The 25,092-nt window shown below is 48.0% G+C and overlaps 1 protein-coding gene across 4 annotated transcripts in view; it reads left to right on the top strand.

Moving 5' to 3' along the window:
* MYO7B (myosin VIIB) overlaps positions 1-25,092 on the top strand; it is a 93,518-nt gene that overhangs the window by 16,132 nt on the left and 52,294 nt on the right. Inside the window, exons 3-12 of one of the 4 annotated variants that reach the window (XM_046659013.1) lie at positions 10,720-10,833; positions 11,911-12,063; positions 13,428-13,612; positions 15,058-15,179; positions 18,306-18,448; positions 19,162-19,275; positions 21,059-21,212; positions 22,794-22,870; positions 24,069-24,188; positions 24,487-24,629. In XM_046659013.1, the coding sequence (XP_046514969.1) occupies positions 10,720-10,833; positions 11,911-12,063; positions 13,428-13,612; positions 15,058-15,179; positions 18,306-18,448; positions 19,162-19,275; positions 21,059-21,212; positions 22,794-22,870; positions 24,069-24,188; positions 24,487-24,629 (1,325 nt within the window). Of the gene's footprint in view, positions 1-10,719; positions 10,834-11,910; positions 12,064-13,427; positions 13,613-15,057; positions 15,180-18,305; positions 18,449-19,161; positions 19,276-21,058; positions 21,213-22,793; positions 22,871-24,068; positions 24,189-24,486; positions 24,630-25,092 lie in introns of those variants that run through there. The other 3 variants (XM_046659014.1, XM_046659015.1, XM_046659016.1) reach the window with 3 other exon arrangements.

Raw genomic sequence — 25,092 nt, 5'->3', positions numbered from 1 at the left:
CCAGCTCACGTCTGGCTGATACCTCCTCACTCAGTCTGGACTGGAAACAGTCTCTTTCATCTCTGGTTACTATCAGTTCTGCCGTAAGATGCCCTTCATCTGTCTTGGACTTTTTTTTTTTAAAGATTGGCACCTGAGCTAACAACTGTTGCCAATCTTTTTTTTTCCCCCTACTTTTTCTCCCCAAATCCCCCCAGCACATAGTTGTATATTCTTAGTTGTGGGTCCTTCTAGTTGTGGCATGTGGGACGCCGCCTCAGCATGGCCTGAGGAGCAGCGCCATGTCCGAGCCCAGGATCCAAACCGGTGAAACCTCAGGCGGCTGAAGGACTCAAGCGTTCTGCCTGGATGGCCCCTGTCTTTGACTTTTGATCTTCTCGCTCTGGTGACTTGCCAGCTGTGTCAGCTGTGCACTGCAATTATTCACACTGGAGTTTCTTCCTCGTTGGAAGAAAGCTTCTCCGGGTCTCTGAGGGCTTCCGGTGTGATTTAATCAGATCTCAGAGCAGTGTGCTGCTCGTCTTATCCTGTAGCAACTGCTCCTTGGTGGTCTTTTTAACTTAGCTCTTGTTTTTACAAAGTTGTACAGGCACACAGTTTAAAGAACCAGTCCCTGACTTCCTCTGGCCCCGAGGTGACCACTGTCAACCCTTCTAGTTGATTCTCTGACATTTCTCTCTCTGTCTCTAAGAACACGCTTCCATTGCTACTTGAGTTTTGGGTTTCGACCGTCCTCTATTACTGACTTCCCATCATGTAAGGAAGGCCTTAGCTCCTTGCCCACAGCCCCACCCACAGCACTCACGTGTATACCGTCCGTCCCTCTGTCCTCCCGAAAGGGTGAAATCCTAGCTTTGATTAGCTGTACGTACTTATGAGTTTACTTATTTTCTCTGTGGAAATGCTACTCTCAGTGGAGCCATGCAGGGTGTTCTGAGCACTGGTACTTTCCTTTGCTAGACTTCTTTTTTTTTTATTGCAGTAACATTGAATTATAACATTATATAACTTTCAGGTGTACGTTGTAATATATTTAGAATTCTGTGTAAATTACATCGTGTTCACCACCCAAAGACTAATTACAATCCGTCACCACACAGGTGAGCCTAATCACCTCTTTCTCCTTCCTCCCTCCCCCTCCGGTAACCACCAGTCCAATCTCTGTTGCTATGTGATTGTTTGTTGTTGTTTTTATCTTCTACTTACGAGTGAGATCATGTGGTATTTGACTTTCTCCCTCTGACTTATTTCACTTAGCATAATACACTCAAGGTTCATCCATGTTGTCACGAATGGCCGGATTTCATCATTTGTACGGCTGAGTAGTAGTCCATTTTGTGTGTGTGTGTGTGTGTGTGTGTGTGTGTATATATATATAGTGTATATATACCACATCTTCTTTATCCATTCGTCCCTTGATGGGCATCTAGGTTGCTTCCAAGTCTTGGCTATTGTGTATAAAATGCTGCAATGAACATAGGGATGCAAGCATCTTTGTGCCTTTGCATTTTCAAGTTCTTTGGATAAATTCCCAGCAGTGGAATAGCTGGATCATATAGTAGATCTATTATTAATTTTTTGAGGAGTCTCCATACTGTTTTCCACAGTGGTTGCACCTGTTTGCACTCCCACCAGCAGTGTACCAGGGTTCCCTTCTCTCCACATCCTCTCCAACACTTGTTGTTTCCTGTCTTGTTGATTATAAGCCATTCTGACCGGAGTGAGGTGATATATCACTGCAGTTTTGATTTGCATTTCCCTGATAACTAATGATGTTAAACATCTTTTCATGTGCCTGTTGGCCATCCATATATCTTCTTTGGAAAATCTCTTTTCAGATCTTTTGCCCATTTTTCAATTGGGTTTTTTTGTTGTTGTTGAGACATATATTTGTATATTTTGGATATTAACCCCTTATCTGATATATAGTTTGCAAATATCTTCTCCCAATTGGTAGGTTGTCTTTTCGTTTTGTTGATGGTTTCCTTTGCTGTGCAGAAGCTTTTTAGTTTGATGTAGTCCCATTTGTTCATTTTGTCTTTTGTTTCCCTTGCCCGGTCAGACATGGTACTTTAAAATATGCTGCTAAGACGAATGTCAGAAAGCGTACTGCCTATGTTTTCTTCTAGAAGTTTCATGGTTTCAGATCTTACATTCAAGTCTTTAATCCATTTTGAGTTGATTTTTGTGCGTGGTGTAAGATAATGGTCTACTTGCATTCTTTTGCATGTGGCTGTCCAGTTTTCCCAACACCATTTATTGAAGAGACTCTCCTTTCTCCATCGTATGCTCTTGGCTCCCTTGTCGAATATTAGCTGTCCATAAATGTGTGGGTTTATTTCTGGGCTCTCGTTCTGTTCCATTGATCTGTGTGTCTGTTTTATGCCAGTACCATGCTGTTTTGGTTAGTACAGCTTTGTAGTATAATTTGAAATCAGGTAATGTGATACCTCCAGCTTTCTTCTTTTTTCTCAGGATTCCTTTGGTTATTCGAGGTCTTTTGTTGTTCCATATAAATTTTAGGATTCTTTGTTCTATTTCTGTGAAAAATGTTGTTGGAACTTTGATAGAGATTGCGTTGAATCTATAGATTGCCTTAGGAAGTATGGACATTTTAACGATGTTAATTCTTCCAATCCAAGAGCATGGAATATCTTTCCATTTCTTTGTGTCTTCTTCGATTTCTTTCAACAATGTTTTATAGTTTTCAGGGTACAGAGCTTTCACCTCTTTGGTTAAGTTTATTCCTAGGTGTTTTATTCTTTTTGTTGCACTTGTAAATGGGGTTGTATTCTTAATTTCTCTTTCTGCCACTTCGTTGTTAGTGTATAGAAACACAATGGATTTTTGCATGTTGATTTTGTATCCTGCAACTTGACTGTATTCATTTATTATTTCTAAAAGTTTTTGAGTGTATTCTTTAGGGTTTTCTATATATAAAATCATGTCATCTGCAAATAGTGACAGTTTCACTTCTTCCTTTCCAATTTGGATTCCTTTTCTTTCTGTTCCTTGCCTGATTGCTCTGGCTAGGACTTCCAATACTATGTTAAATAAGAGTGGTGACAGTGGGCATCCTTGTCTGGTTCCTGTTCTTAGAGGGATAGCTTTCAGTTTTTCTCCACTGAGAATGATATTTGCTGTGGGTTTGTCATATATGGCCTTTATTATCTTGAAGTGTTTTCCTTCTATCCCCATTTTATTTAGAGTTTTTATCATAAGTGGATGCTGTATCTTGTCAAATGCTTTCTCTGCATCTATTGCGATGATCATGTGATGTTTATTTTTCATTTTGTTAATGTGGTATATCATGTTGATTGATTTGCAGATGTTGAACCATCCCTGCATCCCTTGAATGAATCCTACTTGATGATGGTGTATGATCTTTTTAATATTTTATTATATTCAATTTGCTAGTATTTTGTTGAGGGTTTTTGCATCAATGTTCAAAAGTGATGTTGGCCTGTAATTTTCTTTTTTTGTGTTGTCCTTGTCTGGTTTTGGTATCAGGATAATGTTGGCGTTGTAGAGGGAGTTAGGAAGGCTCCCCTCCTCTTCAATTTTTTGGAAGAGTTTCAGAAGGATAGGTTAAGTCTTCTTTGAATGTTTGGTAGAATTCACCAGGGAAGCTGTCTGGTCCTGGACTTTTATTTTTTGGAAGGTTTTTGATCACTGTTTTGATCTCCTTACTGGTGCTCAGTCTATTCAAATTTTCTACTTCTTCTTGGTGCAGTTTTGGAAGGTTGTATGTTTCTAAGAATTTATCCATTTCTTCTAGATATCCAATTTGTTGGCGTATACCTTCTCATAGTATTCTCTTATAATCTTTTGTATTTCTGAGGTGTCCACTGTAATTTCTCCTCTTTCATTTCTGATTTTATTTGGGCCTCCTGTTTTTTTTCTTGGTGAGTCTACCTAAAGGTTTCTCAATTTTGTTTATCTTTTCAAAGAATCAGCTCTTGGTTTCATTAATTTTTTCTACTATTTTTTAAGTCTCTATTTCATTTATTTCTGCGCTGATTTTTGTTATTTCCTTCCTTCTACTGATTTGGGGCTTTGTTTGTTCTTCTTTTCCAGTTCCTGTAAGTGCACTGTTAGATTGTTTGTTTGGGATTTTTCTTGTTTGTGGAGGTAGGCCTGAATTGCTATAAACGCCCCTCTAAGAACCGCTTTTGTTCTATCCCATAGATTTTGGCATGTTGTATTTCCATTTTCATTTATCTCCAGGTAATTTTTGATTTCTCCTTTGATTTCTTCATTGACTCAATTGTTGTTCAGTAGCATTTTGCTTAATCTCCACATTTTGGTGGCTTTTCTGATTTTCTTCCTATAGTTGATTTCTAGTTTCATACCTTTGTGGTCAGAAAAGATGCTTGATATTATTTCGATCTTCTTAAATTTATTGAGACTTGCTTTGTGGCCTAATATGTGATCAATCCTGGAGAATGTTCCATGTGCACTTGAAAAGAATGTGTATTCTGTGGGTTTTGGGTGGAACGTTTTATATATATCCACTAAGTCCGTCTGATCCAACGTGTCATTTAAGACCAATCTTTCCTTATTGATCTTCTTTTTGGATAATCTATCCATTGGTGTAAGTGGAGTGTTAAAGTCCCCTACTATTAATGTGTCACTGTCTATTTCTACTTTTATGTCTGTTAACAATTGCTTTATATATTTAGGTGCTCCTATGTTGGGTGTGTAGATATTTACAAGCGTTATATTTTCTTGTTGGATTGTTCCCTTTATCATTATGTAGTGCCCGTCTTTGTCTCTTGTTACAGTTTTTGTTTTAAAGTCTATTTTGTCTGATAGAAGAATTGCTACCCCAGCTTCCTTTTCTTTGCCATTTGCATGGAGTATCTTTTTCCATCCTTTCACACTCAGTTTGTGAGTGTCTTTAGGTCTGAAGTGTGTCTCTTGTATGCGGCATATACATGGGTCTTGTTTTTTAATCCAATCAGCCACCCTATGCCTTTTGATTGGAGCATTTAGTCCATTGACATTTAAAGTAGCTACTGATAAATATGTTCTAATGCCATTTTGTTACTTTTTTCTGAGTGTTTAGTAGTTCATCTCTGTTCCTCTTCTTCCTCTCTTGCTCTCTTCCCTTGTGGTTTGGTGGCTTTCTTTAGTAATATGTTTGATTTCTTTCCTCTTACTTATTTGTTTATTTATTATAGGTTTCTGGTTTCTGATTACCATGAGGTTCCTATATAATATTCTACGTATATAACAGTCTATATTGAGTTGGTAGTCTCTTTAGCTTGACTTCTTTCTAAAAGCTCTACTCTTTTACTCCCCTCCTCCCACATTTTATGTTTTTGAAATCACATCTAGTCTATTGTTTTGTGTGTGCCTATCCATTACCCTCTTATCATTGAAATAGGTAATTTTAGTACTTTTATCTTTTAACTTTCATATTATCTTCATAGGTGGTTGATATGCTACCTTTATTATACTTTTGCCTTTACCAGTGATTTTATTGCCTTGTTTTTGTGTTTGTTTTGATAATTTTCTTATCCCTATTTGTGGTCTTCTCTTTCCCACTTAAATAAGTCCCTTCAGCATTTCTTGTAGAACTAGTTTCTTAGTGATAAATTCCTTTAATTTTTGTTTGGCTGGAAAGCTCTTTATCTCTCCTTCCATTTTGAATGATAACCTTGCTGGATAAAGTGTTCTTGGCTGTAGGTTTTTACCTTTCAGCACTTTAACTATGTCATGCCATTCTCTTCTCGCCTGTAGGGTCTCAGCTGAGAAATCCACCAATAGCCTTACGGGCTTTCCTTTGTATGTCATTTGGTGCCTTTCTCTTGCTGCTTTTAGGATTCTCTCATTATCTTTCATTTTTAACATTTTAATTATATTGTGTCTTGGTGTGGGCCTCTTTGGGTTTATCTTGTTTGGTGCTCTCTGTGCTTCCTGTACATAGATGTCTGTTTCCTTCCTTAGGTTAGGAAAGTTTTCAGCTATTATTTCTTCAAATAAATTTTACGCCCCTTTGTCTCTCTCTTCTCCTTTTGGGACACCCATAATAAGAATGTCAGTGTGCTTGATATTGTCCCAGAGGTCCCTTAGGCTGCTCTCATTCTTTTAAATTCTTTTTTCTTTTATCTGTTCAGCTTGGGTGATTTCCTCTAATCTTTTGTCCAGCTCACTAATCTGTTCTTCTGTATCATCTACTCTGCTATTGAGTCCCTCTAGTGAATTTTTCATTTCCAGTATTGTATTCTTCACTTCTGATTGGTTCTTTTTTATATTTTCCAATTCTTTGTTGATGCTGTCACTGTGTTCATCCAGTTTTCTCCCACTATCAGTGAGCATCCTTATGAGTTTTTGTTTGAACTCTTTGTCAGGTAGATTGCTTATTTTTGTTTCATTTAGTTTTTTTTCTGGGGTTTTGTCCTGTTCCCTTGCTTGGAAGGTATTCATTTGTCTCCTCATTATGCCTCTTTCTCTGTCCTTATATCTAAGTATTAGGTCTGTCAGCTATGGCTCCTGATCTTGGAGAAGTGGCCTTATGTAAGAGATGCCTTTTGAGGCCCAGCAGTATGCTTCCCTCTCATCACCAGTCCAAATGATCCAGGAGTGACCCCTATGTGGACTACTTGTGTTCTTCTTCTGTGGCAGGGTTGCTCTTACTAAAGGTACCCAGGGAGTCTAGTCTTTCCCTCCCTGGCTGGCTGTTTGTAATTCGGGTTTGGGGAGCCCCAGCACCATTGGCTACATGGTCTAATAGCACACTTCTGTTGCAGTTTTCCTCTCAATTGGGTAGGTACCCAGTGTGGCTGGTTGCTAGGCTCAGGAGCTTACAGTTGTTGTAGGCTTCAGGCCTGTAAGGCTATCATCAGCTCTTTTAGGATTGTAGCTGAGTGGGGCTGGCCTCAGGCATGGGAGCACCCAATTGTTTCAGGCTTTGGTGGGTGAGACTGATACCTTTTGTGGCTGTTTGAGAAGCTCAGTCTTCTGCCGCTGATAAGTCTCACCCCCCACAGGTCTACACACACCGTCAACACAGTCCCAGCCCATGCAGACTTCCCAATCCCCTGGAGTATATCCAGTCGCCCCACTGCAGAGGCCCACACCTCTCCACCAACAGCCCCCACAGTTCACCTGCTCCTCACACAGGCCCTGCCCCACAGAGGCAGACACTCATCTGCCTGTAGAGGATCAAGGCACTATGCACTATACAGGCCAACAAGAAGCCTGAGGGCTTGCTGTTGGGTGGGCGGGTCCCTAGGCAGGCTGTCTGCCCTGGCTGAGCTGGATTAAATCTGCACTCTAGTGGTTGTGGCAGATGCCTGGGCTGACATGCCAGGGGAAGAACTCCAATGGTGTCTGCCAGCATCTGTGTCAGCATGCCTGGACTAGGTCACAACAATGGCCTCCACCAATGTCTCAGTCTCCAGAGAGGTCCCTCCTCTCACCAAGTTGCCCCCAGAGCCCACCAGGTGAGTCTCTTTTCACCAAAGAACTGTGCAGCTTTCTTTCTGGTTATTTTAGGTTGCTGTGTGCGATGGGTGAATTTGTGCATGGGCCCTTTAAGATGCGGGTTTTTCCAGCTTTCGTCTGATAGCTTTTCTGGGGGTATCCTCACTGCAGTTAATAGCCAGCCTAGCCAGATAGGACACTCGTCTCAGTTGTGCTGAGTATGAAGGATGTTTACAGCAGTAACGGGCATCCACTCAGGTCCTCACTTCTCCAGGGAGGGCTGCATACCTTAGGGTAGCTCCTGCCTGGCTGGCTGTGAAGATCCACTGCTCACAAAGGTAGCTTTTTTCTCTCCAGAAGGAATTTCTGCCTCTTCCATCTCAGTCAGGACTGTCCCTTGTTGTGGGGGTTCTTTTTATCCAGTTTTCAGTTTTCTATCCAGGGTAATTTTTCCAAAAGTAATTGTAACCTGGTTGTACTCATGGGTAAAGGTGAGTTCAGAGTCCACCCATGCCGCCATCTTGACGAGATCTCTGCTAGACTTTCTGATTGTGCTTTCCCCATCTGCTTGGTTTTCTAAGTATTTATCACGACCTTAACCCCCAGCTTTCTCCCAGATACATCAATCTCCTTTCAAAATGTTCTGATTCATAGGGAGTTCAATGCATTTCATCCTCAGGAAGAACTCTCTCCCAGAGTTGCTGACCTGAGCTATCTAGACGGGTATCTTCTACTTCTGAAGCACACCTGTTGTCTTGGGCTCTCCTTCACAGCCACACTAAACATTCCTTTCACCTCTCCTTTGCACTGAATCTCTTTTCCTGGACGTGAAGTCTTTCTTTCTCTTGGTTTACTCCCTTTTTTTGATCTACCACATCCTGTAATAGCTTCCTGAGAAAGAGTACATAGGAGGTAAACATTTTAACAACCTGCACGTCTAAAAACATGCTTATTTGCATTTGAATGTCAGCTATACATAGGACTCCATACTGGATATAATTTTTCTTGAGAATTGTGAAGACATTTACTCCATATTGTTTTCTGGTTTCTAGCATTACTGTTGAAAAATCTGATACCATTCTAATTCTTGGGCCTTTGTATAAGATTTGTTTTTTCTCTCTGAGAGCTTTTATGATCTTCTCTTTGTTCCGAGTATTTTGCAACTCCATGACGGTGTGTTTTGATGTGGATCTGTTTTCATCCTTTGTATGCTTGACTGAAGTTTGTCCCCTAGATTTTTTTTTCAGAAAGCTTATAGGAATAATATTGCACCTTCAAAAATGTTTGTTACCTTTATACTGGAATGACAATTTGGCTGGTAAAAAGTTAGTGGATTTATTTTTTTTTTATTGTAATAAAAAATACATCACATTAAATTTACCACATTAACCATTTTTGAGTGTACAGTTCAGTACTGTTGAGTATATTCACGCTGTTGTGCAACAGATCTGAGAAATTTTTCATCTTGCAAACTTGAAACTCTATACCCATTAAACGCTATTTTCCCTCCTTCCTCCAGCCCTCGGCAGCCACCTTTCTACTTTCTGTTGCTATGATTTTGACTATTTTAGATACTTCATATAAGTGCAATCATACAGTATTTGTTCTTTTGTAACTGGCTTATCTCGCTTAGTATAACGTCTTTGAGGTCCATCCACACCATAGCACATGGCAGAATTTCCTTCTTTTTTAAGGCTGGTGGTATTCCATTGTGAATATATATTACATTTTATTTATTTACTCATCTGTCAGTGGACATTTGGGTTGCTTTCACCTCTTGGCTATTGTGAATAATGCTGCAGTGAACATGAGAGTGCAGATATCTCTTTGAGATCCTGCTTTGAACTTCTTAGGGTAAATACCCAGAAATGGGATTGCTGGATCACATGATAATTCTGTCTTTAATTTTTTGAGGAACCTCCACACTGTTTTCCACAGCAGCTGCCCTATTTTATATTCCTACCAACAGTGCACAAGGGTTCCCATTGCCCTACATCTTCACCAACACTTGTCTTCTATTCTTCTGAGAGTTGCCATCCTAATAGATGGATTGCTCTTTTCTTGAGATCTTTGTAGCAGTTGTTCAGCCCTCATCTAGGATTTGAATTTGTCCTGAATTTTCTCCTTATAAGTGAAATCATCTTTTTGTCTTCCTACCCACCCCCGCCAAAAGTCATTTCTTTATTTTTGAAGTCCAATGACCTTTACCACTATATGTCCTAGAGTTCATTTTTCTTTGTCATTATTTCCAGTACCTGGTGTGTTTCAATCCACAGATTCAATACTTCTTTAATTTCTGGAAAGTTGTCTTGATTCTATCTTTAAATAATTTCTGAGTGTTTTTTCCTAGTCTTCTTATTTGGGTACTTCAATTATTTGTATTTTTGCCCATCTTCTGTATCTATCCTTTCCTTCATGATCCCAATTTTTTTCATTTCCGTTTCATTGGCTCACTTTTCTCCTGTCTTCCATGACCTCACCACCTTTGTAGCAGTGCTTATCCCCCTGTTGTTGTTTCCAATTCTGCTTTCACACAGGGCCCATATTTATTGCTTTTCCTCCACTTCTTTCTCCAGCTCTGCAATTCATGTCTTCCTTCTCAGTTGTCTCACCATCTAATTTCTGAGCTCTTTGCCTCTGATCTGCACTTCTACAGGTTTTGGAAATCATGGTGAACTACTTGGTCACGATTTTCCACTGTTCTGTGGCAGGTTTCTTTATTTGTTTCTCTTTCCCTGGTGAGTGTTATTCACCTGCTCCTTTCCTCCTTTCGGACTTCAGTATCTTCGTAGACATGTGCTGGTTCCTTTCTGATTACTCCTCTTTGAATGGGGTGAGCTTTCTCAGATCAGAAGGAGGTTCATGTGGCTCAGTGCCATGTTGCAGGCAGCAGCAACCTAGTATATGAGATTTTAGTATCCGCTTTTCCCCAGCCTATGGGTTTAGGTACTATAGGGCTATTCACAGGTAGAAGACTCTTTTTGCACCTCGCAGAGAGACTGTTTCTTGTATATATGGCTCGTCCATCTCTTAGAACCAAGCTAGGATGACAGGGAAGCTCCCACCGCCACCTCCCATTACTTTACCATCCTGGCAAGAGCAAAGGAGGGCAGGGGGAATATGGAGGGAATCGGAAGGAGGAGGGGAGTGAGGAGGACGGGACAGCATGTGCCCCAGCCACCTGGGGAGCTCTCAGTTGAAAGGGACAGCCCCCAGGAGAGGTAAGTCTCGAGCAGGAAGGGGAAGGTGGAACAGGGGTCCAACCACCGTCTTCTCTCTGCCCTGCAGGGTGACCATGTGTGGCTGAACCCCACCTCTGCCAACAAGACCAGTGTGGCCATCGGGGGCATCATCAAAGAAACAAAGCCTGACAAGATCTTGGTTGAAGATGACGAGGGCAAGGTCAGTGTGGTCAGGCTCTCCTAGGAAACTGGGCCTTCTCAGTGCCCCCACTCCCACCCCTCAGGGCCCTGAGCCCCTCTCCTTCTCTGGTGCTGCTCCCCAACACCAGGAGTCCCAAGGGGACCTACACGGCAGGATAGACCAGAGTGGAGTCCTGTCATGGTGAACACTGTGTGTCTGTCTTAGGGACTGTTTCTGTAGTGAAAAACCAAGGAGTTGGCAGATGGAAAACCAGGACAGTTGAGGAAGCAGGAAGGAGTGCAGGGGGAAGAGGCTGTGACAGAGAGGGGAGGGCAGAAAGCTGGTTTGCAAAGTAAAGGAGGGGGAGCTGGGAGGATGAGAAGGCAGGAGAGGAAGGTGTGTGAGAAAGGTGCATGGAGGGGAGGGGACCAGGCTTGGCCCATGCTGAGCAAAACAGCCCAGGTGAGAGAGGCAGGAAGCTTGGGTGTGCTCCAGGGGGCCAGCTCAGCCACCTGGGGGTAGCAGGGGCAGGGTCGGCTGAGTGTGGTGCCGTGGGGAAGGCATGCAGCCAAGGGGCCCAGCTGGTTACTTAACTCCTCCTCAGCAGCCTTCTTTGCTGGCCTAGGCTGCAGAATGGGGCATACGGAGACTTGACCTCCAAGGAGAAGATTCTAGACTATGGTCCGTGAGCTCCATATTATGAAGGCAGTAAAATATTAGCACTAATATCTTCTATTTGCATAACGCTGTTATGCAGTTTAAAAACACTTTCAATTACACACTTTTATTCTAACAATCTGTGAAGCCCCCAGCTGCAAACTCCCCCTGACCCCAACCACAGTCCAATCTAACTTCTGGCTACAAACTCTCCTGACCCTGGTCTGAAGTTCACCCTTAGCCCCCAGCTACACACTGACCCTGGCCCTAGACACAAGCTGACTCCAGCCACCGACTGACCTGATCGTGTCACAGGTTTCCCCTGACCTTAACCACAGACGGACCTTGCCAGAGACTGGCCACCAGGTCAGCTGGTCTGTTGAGCACTTGGAGGACAGGTGCACTGAGCTGGCCCATGCGGAGGCCGCCCCTCAGGGGAGTCTGTGCCCTGTGTTCCAGGAACACTGGATCCGAGCAGAGGACTTTGGCACTCTCAGCCCCATGCACCCCAGCTCGGTCCAGGGTGTGGAGGACATGATCCGCCTGGGGGACCTGAATGAGGCAGGCATCGTGCACAACCTCCTGATCCGCTACCAGCAGCACAAGATCTATGTGAGTCCCCCGTGTCCACGCGGGGCTCCCCAACAGGGGGCTCGGGCCACAGGTGCTGATCTCCTGGCTGGGGAAGAAAACTGTGCCCAGGGGGTGTGGAGCCAGGCACAGCTGGTTCAGTCCGGGCTGCCCACGCCCTCACTGTGTGAGGTGGGCAAGGTACTTAACCTTTCTCCATCGCAGCTCCCCAGTCCTACAGAAGCAGAGTGGAGAGGGCACAGAAGGCTGATGTGGAGCCCAATCAGTGCTGCCTCTTCCCTTCATCTGTGGCTATGTGGAGAGTCTGCTCTGATGGCCTAGTGGACCAGAGGCCATGGGGGTGGGCATCATCTTCACCCAGCCCCCTCCTAGACATGTGGCAGAGACAGGGTCACCAGGCAGAAGACCCCTGCCCTCCTGTGAAGTGGTCCTGTGATGGTCAGGAGGGTAGATATGAGTCCTCCTCCCAAAGCCTGGCAGCAGAGGGGAGGTTCACCCCAGCCCTGAGGCTCACATCCTGTGGCAGCACAGATTTTCCAGTCCCACCCTAAGTGAATGTGGCCTGGGGAAGCCACAGCCAGCCTGCCTGAGCCTCTCACAGGGGGAAGGGCTCATTGGAATCTGACCAGCCCTTCTTCTGGGATGCTCAGAAGAGTGTGATAGTGAGCAGGGGACCATGACTGGAGGGGGGTGCTGGGAGAGGAGAAGGAGGAGGTCCTGTGGGGTGGAGGGGGACCAGGGCATGGTGAGTCCACTCTGGCTGAATGTGTGTCAGAGCTCCTTGGACTGATAACAGCAATAAGCCACACTTTATTGCAGCTTATCCTCTCCAAAGAGCTTATGCTCACATTCTTGTATCTGGTTGTCATAGTCCTTGGGGTCAGAGAGATTCTCCTCTCCATTCCTAGAATGAAAACTAATGAGAATCGTGTGACTGTCCCACCCCAGAGGGGCAGGCAGGCCCAGTGGGGCTCCAGATGAGCAGGCGGTCCAGAGCAGGGGTCCCAGGAGGGATAAATGAGGGCTGCAGTTGTTGACCAACCTCATGGAGGCCCACATGGAAGGCGGGTGAAGACGCATTTCATACATTCAGCCAATTTTTATCAAGCCTCTTCCAAATACCAGACAGAAGGCTAAACATTTAAGCACAACCACCTCATCTAACATTCCTTTGAAAGCACCTGCTCCCCTTAGAGCTCTCAGTCATGGTGAACACCCCCATCTTTCCAGAAGAGGATCTGAGCAGCTGAGTGACTTGTCTCTCTGGCCCAGAATCAGACCCCACTTCCCCACCAGAGTCAGAGGGCTGCACCCAAGGCCAAGGTTGGAGCCGGGCAGCTCTGGCCCTGGGGTGAAGGGCACTAACCACCTGCTCCCTTCTGCAGACGTACACAGGCTCCATCCTGGTGGCTGTGAATCCATTCCAGGTGCTGCCCCTCTATACCCTGGAGCAGGTGCAGCTGTACTACAACCGCCACATGGGTGAGCTGCCACCACATGTCTTTGCCATTGCCAACAACTGCTACTTCAACATGAAGAGGAACAAGAGGGACCAGTGCTGTGTTATCAGGTGGGGCCAGAATTCCCACGTTCCTGGGGGAGGGGTGCAGATGGCCAGGCACTGCCTCTGAGCGCCTCCTAAAGGAGGGAGTTCTCCTCTCCCTAGACCTCTCCAGCATGCCTGCAGGGCTGCTGTGGTTTCAGCTGCAAACACCCTCCTCAAGGATGCAGTAGGCCAGCTCTGGCATCTGCCAGTGTCTGTCTCAGATCACCTGTGCTAGATCCCAATAATGGCTACCACCAATGTCTCAGTCCCTGGGGAGATGGTCCCAGCCTGGGGAGGTCTCACCTTTCACCAAGATGCACTGAGAGCCTATTGAGTCTCTTTTCAGCAAAGGACTGTTCACCTTTCTTTCTGGTGATTTTAGGTTGCTTTCCAAAATGGGTGAATTTGTGCATGGGCCCTTTAAGAGCTGGGGTTTTTTCCCTTATGTCTGAGATAGCTTTTCTGGGTGTATTCCTCGTTGTAGCTAATAGCCAGCAAAACCAGATATTATGAAACTCATCTGGGTTGTGCTGAGTCCAAAAGCTGCTTATTGTGGTAATGGTCCCCCGCTCAGATCCCCTACTCCTCCAGGGAAAGCTTTGTACCTTAAGGTTGCTCCCAGCCAGCCGTGAAGTGTCTCTGTTAGAAGGTGGCTTTTTTTCTCTCCAGAAAGGAATTCCTGCCTCTTCCACCTCAGTCAGCACTGTCCCTTGTTGCAGGGGTTCTTTTTATCCACTTTTGAGTTCTCTCTTAGGGGTAATTGTTCCCAGAGTAGCTGTAAATTGGTTGTGTCCATGGGAGGAGGTGAGTTCAGAGTCAGCCTGTGCCACCATCTTGACACTGAATCTTGGGTAGACTTGGTTTTAATGGCTGCATGTTTTCTGACTGGATAGACCATAATTAATTTCCCTAATTTATGCTACTTTCAATTTTCCACAACTGCAATGATAAGTAATGTTTCAATGAGCAGAAAGCTTTGTGGAGAAAGCTCTTTCTGATTTTATGATTACATTCTTAGACCAAAGGCAGGATAATTCTGAAGATTTGTGATACCTGTGCCAAATTGCTTTCCAAAAGGACTGGTGCAGTTTCCCCTCTGGCCTGCATAAGCTTGCTGCTCACAGAGAGGATGTTCCATAGAGGCCTTGCATCGTCTGGGCTTGTTCACTCATCTGCAGTTACCAAGCACAGTGCGGGTGACCCTGGGACAAACCAGATGTCACCATGCCTGCAAGGGGCTCGCAGCCAAGTAGGGTAGAAAAGACAAATGCACCGATAACTAACACAGTGTAGGTAGGCTGAGACCCACAGGGGACTTGAGGGCAAGTGCGTGGCATTTCTGCATGAGGAAAGGGCATCCCTGTGCAGACTGGCCCAGAAATCAGGCCTGTGGGGGCTTGCAGGGAAGTTTGGAGGCGTTGGAAAAGTAGTCGTTCTACTGGCTGACATCCCTGCACGCCTCTTTGCAGCGGCGAGTCAGGGGCCGGAAAGACAGAGACCACCAAGCTCATCCTGCAGTTCCTGGCCACCATCAGCGGCCAGCATTCATGGATTGAGCAGCAGGTCCTGGAGGCCAACCCCATCCTGGAAGGTAAGTGGTCACCCTCCTCCCCGGGCCCTGCGGGCTGGAACCTTCCTGCCAGGAGGTGCCCGTGGGGAAGGACAGGATAGCCATACACTGTCAGCAACTTCTCAGAATTCCTCAGGACACAGAAGACAAGAATGGGGTGGATGGTAGTGTGAGGGCTCCCAGGAAGCACGAAGGGGAACAAGTGATGACCTTATAAGCTTTCATTAAGTGTCCTTTCCGCAGGATCATAACAAGTATTCCTTTTAAAAAGGGCTCCAAGATGCAGTCAGTTTGGGAGACGCTGGGCGTGTCAGTTTGGGTCCTGTGGGAAGCAGTGGCCGAGCTGGAGTTAGGACTGCGAGACAACTACTGAGGAATCGCCCCTGTGCAAGAGGAAGGGGGCGGGAGCAGGAACGGGCAGAAAAAGCCTCTGGATGAGATGCTGGTAGGACACCTAGGAAAGGAAAGAGCAGAAGTGGGCAGGATGAGATTCAAGCTGCCATGCGGATCTGACAAGGTCTTGGCCAACCCCTTCGGGGCTCCAGCGCAGAGAGCCCCTAGAGGAGTCCGGCTTTGGGCCCAGGCCAGGCCCAGGGGCTCCCCTTGCTCCATCTCTGGTTGGGGAGGCCCAGAAGCATGTGACCTTAGCCCCAAGGCTGTAAGGCCCTGGTCAGCACATTTTCTCTTGTTTCTTCACAACTGGGGTGTGCTTTACACACAGTAAAAATTCACCTTCTTTTTGATGTATAGTTTTATGAGTTTTGACAAACTCATGCAGTCATAGGCCCCCATTGTAATCATGATATAGAATGTTCCTATCACCGCAGGAACTTCCCTTGTGCCCATTCGTAGTTGACTCTCTTCCCGCCTCCAGCCCCTGGCAACAACCGATCTGTCTTTTATCCCCCTGCAGTTTTATCTTTTTCAGAAGGCCACATAAATAAAATCATACGGTTTGTAGCCTTTTGGGTCTGGCTACTTTCATTAGCAAAATGCGTTTGGGATTCTTCTGTGTTGTTGCCTGTATCAAGAACCCGTTCCTTTCATTACAGTGCCCAGAGGCACCACGGTTCATCCACTCACCAGCTGAAGGACGTCTGGGTTGTTTATAGTTTTTAGCAACTATGAATAAAGCTTTTGTAAATAGTTGCATACAGGTTTTTGTGTAAACATATGTTTTTCTCTTGGATAAATATGCAGGAGTGAAATTCTTGGCTCAGATGGTAAGTGAGCCATTTAACTTGGTCAGGAAGTGCCAACCTGTCTTCCAAAGTGGCTATACCGTTTTGCATTCCCACCAGCAAGTACGAGAGTCCTGGTTGCTTGGTCGAGGTATCTCCCTATGGTTCTAACCCACATCTCCCTAATGGCTGACGATGTGGAGCAGCTTTGCACGTGCTCATTTCCCATCTGGATATCTTCTCTGGGGAAGTGTCTGTTTAATATTTTGCCCATTTTTTAGTTGAGTTGGTGCCTTATTCATGAATTTTTAAGAGTTTGTTATATATTCTGGATACAAGTCCCTTTTAAGATATGTTTTGCAAATATTTTTGTCCCAGTCTGTGGTTTGTCTTTTCATTCTCTTAGCAGTGATTTTTCCAGGCAAAAGTTTTGGATTTTGATGAAGTTCAATTTATCATTTTTTCTTTTATTGATTATGCTTTTGGTGTTGTATCTAAGAAATCTCTGCCTAACCCAAAGATTTCCTCCTGTGTTTTCTTCTGGATATTGTGTAGTTTCAGGTTTGGCAATCAGGTCTATGATCCATTTTGTGTTAATTTTTTCTGTGGGGCAAGGTCTAAGTTGAGTTTCTCTTTCTTTCTTGGTTCCTTCTTTCCTTCCTTCCTTCCATATGGATATCCAATTGTTTTAGCCCCATTTGTCGAAAACACTATTCTTTCTCCATTGAATTGCCTCGTACTTTTGTCTAAATCAATCGACTGCACCTGCGTGGGTCTGTTTCTGGATTCTCCATTCTGTTCTCTTACTCTCTCTGTCTGTCCTTTCACCTATACTACACTGTCTTACTTTGTATAGCTTTTTAGTAAGTTTTGATATCAAGTAGCGCATGTCCAATTTTGTTCTTCTTTTTCAAACTTGGCTATTCTAGATCCTTTCCCTTTCCATATACATTAGAGAATCAGCCGATCAATTTCTACCCAAAGACGTCTACATCGGTTCCTTCTTACAGAGGGATCTGCCGCTGGGCTCAAATGTGAAGCACGTTTCTGAACTGGAGCGCTTCTCAGCGCCTCTGCTGTGCGTTGGGACCCCTCAAGGGGGAGAGACAGTGCAGTTTTTCCTAAACCTGTTTGACCAAGGGGCGCTTTCCTTCACCTCACTAATGCTGTATGGTGGTGATGTCAAACTGCATCCCAACCCATCAATGGGTCATGAAATAAGTCTTTGAGAACAAATTAAGTAGCATAGAATAGAAAATACCCCAGCACATTGCTCCTGGTGAGAACTGGTGCTGAATATTTTCTTTTAATCATGTGTGCAGCTGGGGGGGGTGGGGGGGGGGCGGGGGGGGGTGTATGTACTAGGACACAATGTAAAAGGTCTTCCTTACTGGGGTCACATCCAAAAAGCTAGCAGAATCAGCTCTATGGAATGCACTGTGGATGGTGCTGCAAGCCAAATGCCTCCTGGCTGATGTCCCCCTCTGCCCCCAGGCCGGGGCCAGCTCTTGCCACCCTTCCTGCAACCTTGCCCTTGCAACCCCAGCCTCCATTCTGCAGCCTGAGCCGTCTTTCTAAAATGCAAATCTGCTCCCACACTCCCCTCAGAAGCTTTCCCATCTCCCCATCACCTGCAGAACTAATTCCAAACTTAGCTTGGCATTCAAGGCTCTATGCTACTAAGCCCCACCTACTAACTAGTTCCATCTGTCTTCCACTGCCTTCCTCCTGCATCCTGTGCTCCAGCCAAACCTCCCACTCTGCAAGCACACCCCATGCTTCTGACCTCTGATCACTTACCCGCACTTTGCCTTCCACTTAGCACACCCTTGGCTGCCACCACTGTCCAGTGCAGTCCTGCCCACCCTTCAGTTCTGGTATCTGCCACCTCTTCTGAGAAGCCTTCCCACTAAAAGTATATTTTCTACTTTCTGCTCCCATGATGGGCATCACCTCTATCCCTCAGCCTTTGGAAATGCCAAGACGATCCGAAATGACAATTCGAGCCGCTTTGGGAAGTACATTGACATCTACTTCAACCCCAGCGGGGTGATTGAGGGTGCACGTATTGAGCAGTTTCTCCTGGAGAAGTCTCGGGTGTGCCGGCAGGTGAGGTCTCCACGTGCCATGCCAGTCTGGGGGCACCTCCAGCTGCCCCAGGACGGGGAGTCAGGGCGCTGGGGAGGCTTCCGAGAGGGGTCCCCTGCCATCACAATCATCCCTCCTGGCCTCCTCCCCAGGGACACCTCCCCGCCCCCTCGAGACCGCAGTAGGTCTTGGCTTGCTGACACTGAACTCTGGCCTTACCCTGAGATGGGCCAAGGACCCTGATAATTGGATAATGACACTCCTTCCCCAGTATTCAAGGAAAAGACATGATAGGATTTTCTGTTTTGAATTTTCCATCCACATAATTTCCTTCATTCTTTGGTGCCTTCTACTCCTCAACTCTACTAGAATTAATTCTGGGGCGGGGCCAGTCCCCAGCTGAGGCTCTGCATCCTGACCTCACTCCCTTGCTTGTGACTTCGGGGAGGGTGCCCTCAGGGCTGCGAGGAGCAGTCGAGATGCAGAGAAGCTGGGAGAAATGAGTGCACTGGGCATGAGAGTGGCTATAGCACAAATCTGTCAGGATGAGCCAGCCTTGGAGGCCCAGGATGAAGACAGCAACCAGGCCGGTCATCCCTCGGGTCAATGCCAGAGCCACTCCTGGCAGAGAGACCTTGCAGTGCAAGCCGGGCCAGGGCTGGGGGCAGGAGGCAGAGGAGAGCCGCAGTCTGAGGGCACCGCTCACAGGCTCTGTGGGCCGCCCTCCCTCCCAGGCCCCGGAGGAGCGGAACTACCACATCTTCTACTGCATGCTCCTGGGCATGAGCGCCGAGGAGAAGCAGCTACTGGGCCTGGGGACGCCCTCCGAGTACCGCTACCTGACCATGGTGAGGCCCGCGTCACGTCATGCGCCCTTTTCCACCCCACCGCACCCCTCCCCGACCCTCCCCTTTCCCCCTCTCCCTGCCTTTCTGCCTCCCCCTCCAGGCCTCTCAATAACCAACCAAGAAAGAGGCAGGTGGGCTGGTGCCATTGGTTTACAGCCACAGAAAAGTCCAGTCTGGGCGGGCCCCTGAGGCAGGGACTGAGGGTTCCTCTTTTTTGTTCCCCACTCCTCCTGCTCTGTGTTTGGCACCCACTCCACGACTGTCAGAGACTTACCCTTGACCGATGCTTCCTTATCTCCCTCTGAACCCATGGTTCTTCCCCACAAACCTCATCTCCTTCGCCCCAACAGCAAAAGGCTCCTGATCACCCAGTGAGTTAGGGGAGCCATCGCCATGCCTCTCCTCCCTCGATTTCCTTCCAATCGCCCGTCCTTGTAGGTGCCCCTAGAACCCCAACTCTAGGAAGGCAGGACCTCGTTCTTGCCCTTGGCTCTGTCCCCACGCCTGGAACGGTGCACGCAGCGGCCGTCTTGCTCATGTTCATTGACACGGGAATGGACGAGACCATCTCTCCAATGTCTCCTGCTAACCTCTCTGTTCTACGCTCACTGCCTGGAGGCCTTCCTCGTCTCTTGCCTGCACCATCCTCCTGGGTCCCCGTGCGCCAGGCTTGACCCCCTAACCTGTCACCTGCCCTGCAGACCTTCCACAGTGCAAGCCTGGCAGATCCCCTTTCCGATTGCAATTCTTCAGGGGTTCCCTGTGGCTCCTTGGCATGGGCTCCAGGTCCCTCAGATCCCACCATCCGCCAACCTCTGCCCCCTCAACTATGACCCCAGCCTTCTCGTAGCTGGGCCCCTGCCTCCCACCTCACAGGCTAGCTCCCGCGGCCCAGGCCACCCTCTCCAGCACACTGCTTTAAAGCTTAGCAGGTGGGGCCAGCCCGGGCACCTCCTCCAGGAAGCCTTTCCCCACTTCCCAATAAGGCTGGCCCTGGCCCTCTTTGGCCTCAGCACCTGTAACAGCCTCTGACACCGTTGTTTGCTTCCTGCCTTCCCTCCCGGACGCGCAGCACCGGGGCAGTGCCAGGTTTCTCCATTTCAGAATTCCCAGCAAATAGCACAGGGCCCAGCACACGGTAAGCCTTGGAAAGTGTTTGTTAGAAGAACGAGCCTGGGGCTGGCCCTGTGGCCTAGTGGTTAAGTCCACGTGCTCCACTTCGGTGGCTCAGGGTTTCCCCGATTCGCATCCTGGGCGCAGACCTAGCATCACTCAGGCCACACTGAGGTGGCGTCTCACACAGCAGAACCAGAAGGACCCACAACTAGAATATACGACTATGTACTGGGGAGGCTTTGGGGAGAAAGAGGGAGAAGAAAAAATATTGGCAATGGATGTTAGCTCAGGTGCCAATCTTCAAAACAGAAGAGCATACCTGTGGTATTCCCGAGAGAGTGTGAGGCAGGTGTTGCTGTGGACAGCTCACAAATAGAGGCTCAGAGACGCTGAATGACTTCCCTGAGGCTACACAGTGCCCGTGCCGGCTGCAAAGCCTGGACACAGTGTGTCTATCGCATCGTGATTCCGCCTCTGGAAGTTCTTCTGTGTATTTTCTGAGCTTAGGCCTCCACGTGGCCCCTCAGGGTCCACCCAGAGTTTATGAAGGGCCACTTATGACGGGCCTTTGGCTGAGTGTCTGAGGTGTCTCTGCCTTGCTGGCCCTACGACAGAGGAGGTGGGGCATGGGGTGGCCCCTAGAAAACTGCAGCGTCCTGTTCTGCAGGGGAACTGCACCTCCTGTGAGGGGCTCAACGACGCCAAGGACTACGCCCACATCCGCTCAGCCATGAAGATCCTCATGTTCTCCGACTCCGAGAACTGGGACCTCAGCAAGCTGCTGGCAGCCATTCTCCACCTGGGGAATGTGGAGTTTATGGGTAATGCTGTTTCCGCCCAACTGCACCCCCTGGGCAGGAACAGTAGGGGCTGGGACAGGAGCAGGAGGAAATCTCTGGGGGTTCTCACCTGAAGAGCCTGCTGAGGTTGTGTGCTCTCACCCTGTTCTGGAAAAATACATGTGAAAAATTTAGCTATGATTTTGGAGAGAGACCTCATGGGGTTGGGGTAAGATGTCAAAGCTTAGGGCCCTCCAAAGGTGGAGACCCTGATCAGTCACCCCCCTACTTTTAGCTAGGACCCCAAAGGGCTTCCCCTCGGGGTAGGGGTAAACCAGGGTAAACGAAGGCACATGTGGACCTTCAGTGTGTAAGCACCAGGCGGCCTGGGGAGGAAAGCCTCCTGGCCTGTTGGTGCCTTCCAAGCACCTGACAGAAGTTACTGACATTCCCCTCTGGAAGAAAGTAGCATCAACCTAGGTTACACATCGCAGCTTTCAAACACAACGTTCAGCATGCATCCAAAACAGATAGGAACGAGGAAACAAGGTCGCATGAGCAGGAACCAGCAGAAACAAGAGACAACAGAAACAGATCCACAGAGATTTCAGGTTTGGGAATTACAAGATACTGACTATAAAGCACTGTGCTTACTGTGTTCAAGAAAAGGAAAAGCCAAGCTTGAACATTTAGACAGAGCAACGGAATCTATAAAAAGCGACATCACAGATTTTAAAAGGAACCACATAGAAATTCTAAAATTAAAAAAATAACCAAAATTGAGAACTCAATGGATGAATTTAAGAGCCAATTTTATACACAAGAAGAGTGAATGTGTGAGCCAGAGGAAAAATCAGAAGGAACTATGTGAGGACAAGGAAGCGACTTCTGCGACGGTTGGGAGTGTGGGTACCTCTGGTAGAGAGGAACACGCTCTGAGCAGGGCAGGACCTGGGCGGGGCCCTCGGGGGTTGGCAAGGCTCTGTTGTGACTTTACTAGTGGCTACACAGTGCTGACTTAATGTCATTATGACACGCCTTTGGGTTTTACACACTTGTTTGTCTGTATGCTTTATTTTACAATTCTTTAAAGTTTAAAAGAGAAAAAAGCGTAAAGAAACAGCACTCCTCCCGCCCCAGCCTGGCAGCCCCAGGCGGGCTGCCTGGAAGAGGAGGAGCTTGAAGTGGGGAAGCCTCCCGGAGACGCCCCCAGCAGAGCTGTTTGCTTGTCTGACTGAAGGAACAGATGAAGGCCCAGGTTCTGTGGGCAGCAAAGGGGACTGAAGGGGGCTGCTGGCTCATCTTCTCCCCTGATAGACCCCGGCCGGCTCCCCCAGCACCGGCTGCTCCCTCCAAACCAGCCCAGGTTTCTTCACTTCCCTCTGACCCAGGGCCTTGATCTCCTGGAGCAGCGAGGGAAGGAATCTGCTATGTTTGTTCGCAGCTAAGGTGCTGATCACCAGGGACAGGCCCCTAAGAGCCACCTGGGAGGCAGTGCCTCACGCCCAGGGACGAGGTCTGGTGTGTGGATGTGGGGCTGCCCCAGGCCCGGGGCCTTCCTGGGGCCTCTGTCCGGTCACTTCAGGCCGCTTCACCACTCCGGGTTACTGCTTCTGTCTGCAGCTGCCGTCTTCGAGAACCTGGATTCCTCGGACGTGATGGAGACGCCCGCCTTTCCCACTGCGATGAAGTTACTCGAGGTAGCCTAGCTGTTGTGTCTGCCAGCTTCTGTTTTAGTAGGGGGCCCAGGGGCATGGGCTGACAGAACCCCAGCCCCTGATTCTCATAACCCTTCCCAGGATCCCACTCCTGCCTCCCCGTCCTCTGCCAGGCTCTCAGCTCAACCCCTGTGCCCTTCTGCAGGCCCTGGGCGTGGGAATCAGGGTGGGGCCGGGTGAACGATGGAATCATTAACAAAGTAGCGAAGTGATCAGTCTGGCTTTGGTAGTCTCTTGCGTTTTCTTCCCTTCTCCCGCTTGCCTCCTTCTCTTCAGGGGCCTTCACTCAGCATCCTCACTCTCCACCCAGCCAGTCCTCCAGCTCTTCCCACTCAGCCACCTAACCCAGCGCTCTTAGCCGGACCTTCCCCAGCTCCCGTGCAAACATCCCTGCCGCTGTCCTTTTCCCCAGGGCTGCTCCACGGGTTGTGCTTTTCCGGGACAGTGCAATGCACTCAGACTTTTAGCCCTTCACATTATTGCAGAGACCAAATGGAGCCTCGACTTGGGGAAAGAGGGGCAGGTACTGGGTGGGGAGACGTCTTCACACTGGGGACATTGTAATGACCTCCATATCACACCCCATTGACAGTTCTGGTGGGAAATTAATAGAATCAGAAGCAAAAAGAAAGCAATCCATTAGGCACATTTTGCTGCTAACGTTCTTCGTTTGGTTCAGGGTTTTTAGGAGCTTTGGGTTTTGCCAGCTGTCTTCCCTGGGTGTGGGGGGGGGGAGGGGGCGGAGGCGGGACTGGCCCATCCAGGCTCTTCTTGCTCCGTTAGTCCTTCAGCCTCCAGGCAGGAGTGACTCTGGTTGAGGCATATCCAGATGCCAATGGCTTAGCCTCAGAGTCCATTGTTTTCCAAGTTCTGCCCAATGGCACCAGTCCCTCCCCAGCCCCCAGGAGACCAGCACAGGTCTGGTCAACCAAGCAGCTGGCACACTCCAGGCCCACCTAGCTGAGGTATCTTTCCTGACCGTTCGACACCCAGTGCTCAGATTGACCCTGGGCCAGGCCCCAGCCAGGGTCCTGATTCTGGCCCTATCGCAGGTATCTCCCCCCCCCCCCCCCCAGGCCTTGGGCATAGGGCATTTGGTCATGAGAGGGAACAAGGCATGGCGTAGCAGGTCAGAGTTCTGGGCCGGCCCTGCTGTGATGCCATGCCCACCACTCCCCAGGTGAAGCACGAGGCACTCCGGGACTGTCTGATCAAGCACTCCATCATCGTCCGTGGGGAGTTTGTCACCATGCCCCTGAACCTCGCCCAGGCCGCAGACCGGAGGGATGCCTTTGTCAAGGTATGGAGCTGCAGGAGAAGGGGCCCACATGTCTATCTATCGAGCATGGCTCCTTGCCTTGTTGATGGAGAGCAGGAAAGAACAGAGATAGCTGAGCAAGTCCCAACTCTGCCATCACCTGCCTGGTGACGGTGGGCTTCCTGGCCTCTGTAGGCTGGGTTTCTTGCCTGTAAAGGAGAGATAATATCCCTCAGTAGGTCCTTGAGATCCAGTGCGCATGCAGCTTTCCCGGAACTTGGAGAGAGGGGCAGCCTTCCTCCTGTGCGTGAAAGCCATGGGCTTCACCCTGTCTCCTCAGGGCATCTATGGGCACCTCTTCCTGTGGATTGTCAAGAAGATCAACGCTGCGATTTTCACTCCACCTGCCCAGGACCCCAAAAATGTGCGAAGGGCCATCGGCCTCTTGGACATATTTGGCTTTGAAAATTTCGAGAACAATAGGTATGAAAATCTCAGTTCACCTGCTTTCAGAAAATGGAAGAGAAGCTTAGCTCCTCTCTAAATGAGCCAAGTAGAGGGCAGCCATTCCTTCCCCAGCCCTCCAGGAGCGGCTGGACTGGGAGCAGGGCCTCTCACTTCCACTCACAGGGGCTGGGGGTCCACGCGGCAGGCCGAGCCTCTGCAGGCAGGTGGCCTGTGCCCCTCCCCCTGCACCACAACGCATCTAGAGAAGGCCTCATTGCCAAAAGCATCCCGAGAGCCAGGCTGAGGCCCCAGCATTTGTCACCTCTCTTGAGCCATCCGTTCTCCTCATGAACTAGAGTGAATTATCACGTGAGGTTACGGTGAAAATGGAAATCAGTCACACCGATTCGACTGCATCTTTAGGTGGGATATCATACTGGGGAGTGGGGGCAGGCAGAGGATTTGTGGACCATCTCAGACTTTTGAGTTTGGCAGGAGT

The sequence above is a fragment of the Equus quagga genome, chromosome 4 (genome assembly GCF_021613505.1).
Source record: "Equus quagga isolate Etosha38 chromosome 4, UCLA_HA_Equagga_1.0, whole genome shotgun sequence".
NCBI classification, from domain to species: domain Eukaryota; kingdom Metazoa; phylum Chordata; class Mammalia; order Perissodactyla; family Equidae; genus Equus; species Equus quagga.
Note: the sequence above shows the minus strand (reverse complement) of the source record. Positions and strands in the feature narration are given on the sequence as shown.